Source organism: Oncorhynchus mykiss, chromosome 5 (assembly GCF_013265735.2).
Source record: "Oncorhynchus mykiss isolate Arlee chromosome 5, USDA_OmykA_1.1, whole genome shotgun sequence".
In the NCBI taxonomy this organism is placed as follows: domain Eukaryota; kingdom Metazoa; phylum Chordata; class Actinopteri; order Salmoniformes; family Salmonidae; genus Oncorhynchus; species Oncorhynchus mykiss.
This window is the reverse complement of record NC_048569.1, coordinates 60,966,157-60,973,142: the sequence shown is the minus strand read 5'-3', so window position 1 is coordinate 60,973,142 and position 6,986 is coordinate 60,966,157. Positions and strand designations below refer to the sequence as shown.

The window sequence follows — 6,986 nt, the reverse complement described above, 5'->3', positions numbered from 1 at the left end:
CATAAATGTTGTCTTTCTGTCGGTGACGTGTTTTCAATATGGTGCTTTAAATGCCGCATTCATGTGCTACTAGGAAAAGTTAAACTTGTTAATCGGTTGTAGTTATACATGTGCACTGTTCAACCAGTTAGAAAGTCGAAAAATGTCTATGTTTCCTAGTTCCGACTAGCATGTGAACGCGGCACAACATAACTGGGAACTCGGGGAAAAAACTAGGTCAAATCATAACGTCAGTGATCTTCAGGTCAAAAAGTTGGAGCTCTAAAAAGATGCCTGAGTTTCCGACTTCAAATTTCGAGTTGGAAGACCGTTCAAAAGGTTTTTCCCAGTTGGAGCTTGTTTTCTTCCGAGATCCCAGTTGTTTTGAACTTGGTATTAGTCTTGCTAACACCAGGGGGTATTCATTAGGCCTACCCCTTGCAGCGTAAACAGTTTTCCGTTTAAATCAAATTGTATTTGTCACATGCTTCGTAAACAACAGGACTAGATTAACAGTGAAATGCTTACTTATGGGCCCTTTCCAACAATGCAGAGAGAAAAACAGAAATAATAACAAGGAATAAATACACAATGAGTAATGGTAACTTGGCTATATACATAGGGTACCAGTACCGAGGCAATGTATAGGGAGGGGTAAGAGGGAATTGAGGTAGATATGTACAGTGCATTCGGAAAGTATTCAAACCCCTTCACTTTTCCACATTGTTACGTTACAGCCTTATTCTAAAATGTATTCAATTGTTTTCCCCCCTCAAATCTACACACAACACCCCATAATGGAAAAGCAAAAACAGGTTTTCATAAATTTTTGCAAATGTATGAAAAATGAAACTGAAATATCACAATAAAATAAGTATGCAGAGCCTTAACTCAGTACTTTGTTGAAGCACCTTTGGCAGCGATTACAGCCTCGAGTCTTCTTGGGTATGACGCTACAAGCTTGGCACACCGGTATTTGGGGAGTTTCTTCCATTCTTCTCTGCAGATCCTCTCAAGCTCTGTCAGGTTGGATGGGATTGTCACTGCACTGGTATTTTCAGGCCTCTCCAGAGATGTTAAATCGGGTTCAAGTCCAGGCTCTGGCTGGGACACTCAAGGACATTCAGAGACTTGTCCTGAAGCCACTCCTGCTTAGGATTGTTGTCTTGTTGAACGGTGAACCTTCGCCCCAGTCTGAGGTCCTGATAGTTCTGGGGCAGGTTTTCATCAAGGATCTCTGTACTTTGCTCCGTTAATCTTTCCCTCGATCCTGACTAGTCTCCCAGTCCCTGCAGCTGAAAAACATCCCCACAGCATGATGCTACCACCACCATGCTTCAACGTAGGGATGGTATTGGCCAGGTGATGAGATGTGCCTGGTTTCCTCCAGATGTGATGCTTGGAATCCAGGCCAAAGAGTTCATCTTGGTTTCATCAGACCAGAGAACCTTGTTTCTCATGGTCTGAGAGTCCTTTAGGTGCCTTTTGGCAAACTCCAAGCGGGCTGTCATGTGCCTTTTACTGAGGAGTGTCTTTTGTCTGGACACTTTACCATAAATGCCTGATTGGTGGAGTGCTGCAGAGATGGGGACAACTTTCCAAAAGGACAACCATTTCCACAGAGGAACTCTGGAGCTCTGTCAGAGTGACCATCAGGTTCTTGGTCTCCTCCCTGACCAAGGCCCTTCTCCCCCGGGTGGCCAGCTCTAGGATGAGTCTTGGTGGTTCCAAACTTCTTCCATTTAAGAATGATGGAGGCTACTGTGTTCTTGGGGACCTTCAATGCTGCACACATTTTTTGGTACCCTTCCCCAGATCTGTCCCTCGACACAATCCTGTCTCTGAGCTCTACGGACAATTCCTTTGACTTCATGGCTTGGTTTTTGATCTGACATGCACTGTCAACTGTGTGACCTTATATAGACAGGTGTGTGCCTTTCTAAATCATGTCCAATGAATTAAATTTACCACAGGTGGACTCCAAGTTGTAAAAACATCTCAAGGATGATCAATTGAAACAGGATACACATGAGCTCAATTTCGAGTCTCATAGTAAAGGGTCTGAATACTTAAGTAAATAAGGTATTTTTGATTTTTGTTTTTAATACATTTGCAACATTTTCTAAAAAACTGTTTTTACTTTTTCATTATGGGGTATTGTGTGTATATTGATGAGCTAAAATATATATTTATTTAATTTTAGAATAAGGCCATAACTGTGCGGGCCTGGGCAACTCCAGTCCTCGTGTCAGACTTTTGCCCCAGTCACAGCTAATGATCTTCAGTTTAGAATGCAATTAGTTTAAATCAGATGTGTTTGCTAGGGATGGGGGAAAAGTCTATCAGGCCCTCGAGGACTGGAATTACCCGGGTCTGCGTAACGTAACAAAATGTGGAAAAAGTGAAGGAGCCTGAATACTTTCCGAACGCACTGTACATATAGAACCAAACGGAAGTAAACTGATTAAACGGAATCAAACTGGGAGCGACGTACCTGAATTTGTTCAATAGAAACTCTCGTTTTCCGTTTGGAATTAACTGTTTCTGTTGCAAAACGTTTAGCAACAGACCCCAGCAGCCCTGCGTTCCTGAAGGGCGCTGTGTAAATCACGTGGGTCGCGCGTCAGCCATTCTACGTTTTCATTCCACTACATTCGGATCTACAAGAGGGCGGGAATGGTCGAATGGAATTATAGAATCATACGTCACGTTTCCTTGGAGAACAACATACATTTTGAAAAGTAGTGATATTTTAGTATCACTAGCGCATTTTGGAACTTTTTTATTTTGTAAAAATGTGGCTAATGTAGTCTAGCGAGCACATAATTTGTCTAACAATGACAATTGGAAGTATTCTATTTTAATCAAGCTATAGGGTTATTCACCCATTTTTGGCATGATGATGGACAACGGAGACTTCACTAACACGCTCCACACATTTGAGGACCTGCCTTGCAAGGTTTGTTGTCCTCTCATCAAAACTTTGTTCATTAGCAAATATGTTTATTTGATATGTATCTTACTTAGTAACTGGATCTGGTTTGTTCCAGGGTCTTGGAGACAAAATGTCAAATGCAAGCAATAGTAGATGCTCAAGTCCAGCATATGGAGTTCCTAGTGATGAGGGAAATCAACCCAGTGGTAAAACTAACATTGTATTATATTTGGTCCTTTTGGATACAATTCTACAAATGCATATAACAAATATTTTAAAAATCTAATGTTAAAGTTGTCTGCTAATTCACTATTTTATTTACTAGAATCCCATTCCGATATAATAAGACAGCTTCATGATGAAATAGATCGGTCCAAAATGTCATACAAAGAAGTAGAGGCTATGGTCCATGCCCACATGAAGGTATGATGATGATGATGCATAGTAGCAAATTACTGTTTGACTTCTTTTTTTTTTTAATGGTTTTCTTTAGTATCCAGTAATATTTTGTGTTCTCAGCCTATTTTGGATCAAATTCGTTCAGATGCATGTAAATTGGTGATTAAGTCATCAGCATTGGAGGATGGCTGTCACAGGAAAGACCAGCAGGACAGACACATTCTCTTACACATCCCCTCCCTCCAAGAGCTCCTTTTGAAATTAGCCTTTACAAAAAACTCAGTAGGTACTCTGGATATGTTTCCCTCTTGATTTAGGACTGTGTTTTTAATGTGAGGCTATAGGATCATTTCCATAGTCATATATGACCATCATGCATGTAACCTCTGTGCTTTGTTTGACTGAAGGATGACGTGCAGAGTTACCTGATCTCGTCCGACCGAACATTCCTACTCTCTGAGAACGATGCCCTGAAAATGGAGCTCAGAGATGCCAAGTCTCGACATGAGACTGTGATGAAGAGCCTGCACCTTTCCCTTCACTCTGCTGAACAAGAAAACAAGAGCTCCAAGCTCACACTCCAGCAGAACCTCAGACTTTCTGAGGGCAAGGTAAACTCCATGGAGCAGAAACTCAAGGAGTTTGAAGGACAGGTCCTGTCCTTGCAGCACAATCTCATGGCCTCTAATGAAAGGACTCAGAGTCTGCAGAAAACCCTCCGGTTCTCTGACAATAGGCTCCAGTCCCTTCAGCAGGACCTGGACGAGTCTGAGAAGAGAGGCCAAAGCCTGCAGAAAAGCCTTGGGGACTCCCAAGAGAGGAACCAGACTCTGCAACATAACCTGGCTTCCTTTGAGAAGAACAACCAGTGCCTTAGCCAGAACCTTAGCGCTTCAGAGAAAAAGGTTGACTTCCTTCAGCACAGTAACTGGAAGTTTGAGGAGAGGGTGAAGTCTCTGCAGCAGACCCTCGGCTCTTCTGAGGGAAAGGTCTCTCTCCTGCAGCAGAGTCTGAAGTCTTCAGAGGAGAAGGTCTTATCCCTCCAACATGACCATTGGGCCTTGGATGAGAGAGCCCAGTCCCTGCAGCAGAGCCTCAACTCCTCAGAGGAAAAGCTCCAGTCGACACAACATTGGCTCAAGGCTACAGATGAGAAAGCCAAAGCCCTGAAGGAAGCTCTCAGATCTTCAGAGGAGAAGACCCAGTCCTTACAGGAGGCCCTGGGGGTCAGTGAGAGCTGGATCAGGGCAACCAAGGCCCAGCAGCAGTCTCTGGAGAAATGCAAAGAGGAGCTGGAGGAGAGGATCAAGGGTTTGATGCAGACTCTCCGGGCCACTGAGGGGGAGCACCACAGCACAGTGCAGGACCTGCAGGTGGGTCTTCAGAGTGCCAGGGAGAAGGTGGAGATTCTGCAGGATGCACTGAACAGGACTGAGTCTGGGCATGTGAAGGAGGTGGGGCAGCTTCAAGAGAAACTGAACAGAGCTGCAAAAAAATTGTCTTCAAGAGAGCAGGCGCTGCACAGCCAGAGTGAGTGAAATTAATAATTTTGCTTTGTCAATGTGAAAATCCACCAAATGAATGTTTATGATTATATTGGATGTTTCCCTTTAACTGTGTAAACCTGATTTTATATTGGTTCTGTTAGTTGCTGCCTTGAACACTAAATTGCTGGAGGAGCAGTCAAAGGCAAGCAAGGACCTTGAAAGATCCATTAGATATGAGAAAGAGCTGCAAGACACTGTCAAGATTCTCAGGTAAACACCAGCACACACACAGACTTTCCTTTATTGACACAAATCGTCACCCTAGCCAATGGTTGGACATTACTCACTCCCTTATGTCCCCTTTCTCCACTCTGACAGGAAGAAGCTGAGAACTCAAACTGAGGAGAAGGGGTTTGCTCTGAATAGCCTGAGAATGCGTCAGAAGGACCTGGCGGATGTACAGCGCCACCTACAGGCAGACCTGCTGAGGTGCAGCCAGGTCTGTGGCAAGGAGAAGGGACCGCAGTACTTAGCCCCCCGCAAGGGTGGCCTGAAGGAGGAGTTCTTCCACCTGAGAACCAGCCTGCACTCCGTCCTGGAGAAGGAGGCTGGGAGAGACGACCCAGGGAGGCAAGACTGGGTGCAGGTGTTAGACGAGATCAAGGACTGGGAGAAAAGGGCAGAAAAACAGGTGAGACTCCATGTAAATAATGGACAATCGATACACATTGGTATATTTTGCTCACGGCACAGTTGCTCAGACTAAAGAATCACTTTCAGTGTATTGCTACTATACTTGTTACATTACCTTAGTAGCATAATTTAATGAAGAAGCGCAGCTAAGGTTTCATAGTCCACAGAAAACTTATTGTATTGCAATTTGACAAAGTTGTTGGCTTTATGTACCTTTTTTTCTGCAGGTGGACAGTTTAGATTCTCTGCAGAGTTCCCAGCTGCTGGAAGAAGGAGGGGATGAAAGGTACCAATATAGAGCAGGAGCATGGAAAAGTGGAGCACCACCCTCCATCCGTTCCCCTTCTGCTGTGACGATTTCCCAGAGGAACCTCTCTACGAGGCCTGCTTCTCCATATCCCTATGGGTAATCTAATCCGCATCTCTGCATAGATTTCATAGTTTAGCCCAGATCTTTTCTTTTCATGCTCAATTTGTTGTCTCCCAAATTGCTGTCTCCTGGGAGAGTGGATAGAAGGTTCTGGGGTTTTATGCTTTTAGTTTGTTTAGTCATTTTTTCTTCACAGGCAATATCTAGGGCAGGAGAAGAGGCTTGGGTCTAGCTCCCTCCGTGGCTTGAATGATTCTGAAGGCATGCAGCATTTACTAACAATCCAAAAAAGACTGAAGAACCTCCAGTCAGGTAAAAAGCAATCACGTTAAGCTATCACAAAGAGAATATGTAGATGACATACATCCATTGACCTCTTCGTAGACAGGCTCCACCCCGTCGTCAATTCCAGGTCAGTCATAACAATGGAACTTTTTGATAGGAAAAAAGGATTCACAAAATTAAGAGACCATTGAATTACAGAAAAGCATATTTTACTAATTATATGGCCTGATATCACATTGTTTTGCTTTCGTTTACACAACAAAAGCTTAGAGTCCTTCATTATGACAGAAGTAGGCCAATGTTTGCCCTTGTTCTGGCATTTGTTCCACCAAATTATTTGGTTAATAATTTTAGACTATGAATTGAACTTCCCGCTGAATTGTAAGTTATGAATGCAGTATGAATTTGTTTTGTCTTAGTTGAATTCCAGAGGAATATCAAGGGTTTACTCCGGACCTCATAGCACCAGCAGCGAGACCCTTTTGGACCATTGAATTACTTTACAACTGAGGGAAACCCCATTTTAAAATACCAGACAATTTGAGAATTGTTAAAATAATCTGAATTCATGGCAAATAAATCATTGGTTCTTGTCCATTTTTGTTTGTTGTCTTTTATTTTCAATAATAAGATCACATTCCTAAGCCATCAAATTCATGTATGAACTGAAATACTGACTTTGTGGAAAAAATGATTGCTCAATCCACATTCCCTAGAATGTAGACTTGCAGAGGTTTTTTTCTCCATCTGATCACGCCCCTACCTATGGCCATTGGTCAATATTACATGGTGAAGGGTATTATTTGTTAATGTATCTATCAATTAACAGAGATGTTCC

At 43.0% G+C, this 6,986-nt stretch overlaps 1 protein-coding gene across 3 annotated transcripts; it reads left to right on the top strand.

The window, feature by feature from the left end:
• The first annotated feature begins 2,163 nt into the window (after window positions 1-2,163).
• On the top strand, window positions 2,164-6,743 carry LOC110524237 (interaptin). 3 transcript variants are annotated; one of them, XM_021603697.2, is made up of 10 exons: window positions 2,166-2,938; window positions 3,030-3,120; window positions 3,240-3,337; window positions 3,434-3,595; window positions 3,721-4,843; window positions 4,962-5,070; window positions 5,179-5,491; window positions 5,721-5,899; window positions 6,060-6,175; window positions 6,568-6,743. In XM_021603697.2, the coding sequence occupies exons 1-10, from the start codon at window positions 2,876-2,878 to the stop codon at window positions 6,609-6,611; spliced, it is 2,298 nt and encodes a 765-aa protein (XP_021459372.2). In that variant the 5' UTR covers window positions 2,166-2,875; the 3' UTR covers window positions 6,612-6,743. The 3 variants fall into 3 exon arrangements, with proteins under 3 accessions (XP_036833902.1, XP_036833903.1, XP_021459372.2); XM_036978007.1 differs by lacking the exon at window positions 3,434-3,595 and having other exon boundaries at window positions 2,164-2,938; XM_036978008.1 differs by lacking the exons at window positions 3,030-3,120; window positions 3,240-3,337; window positions 3,434-3,595 and having other exon boundaries at window positions 2,164-2,938.
• Window positions 6,744-6,986: the final 243 nt, after the last annotated feature.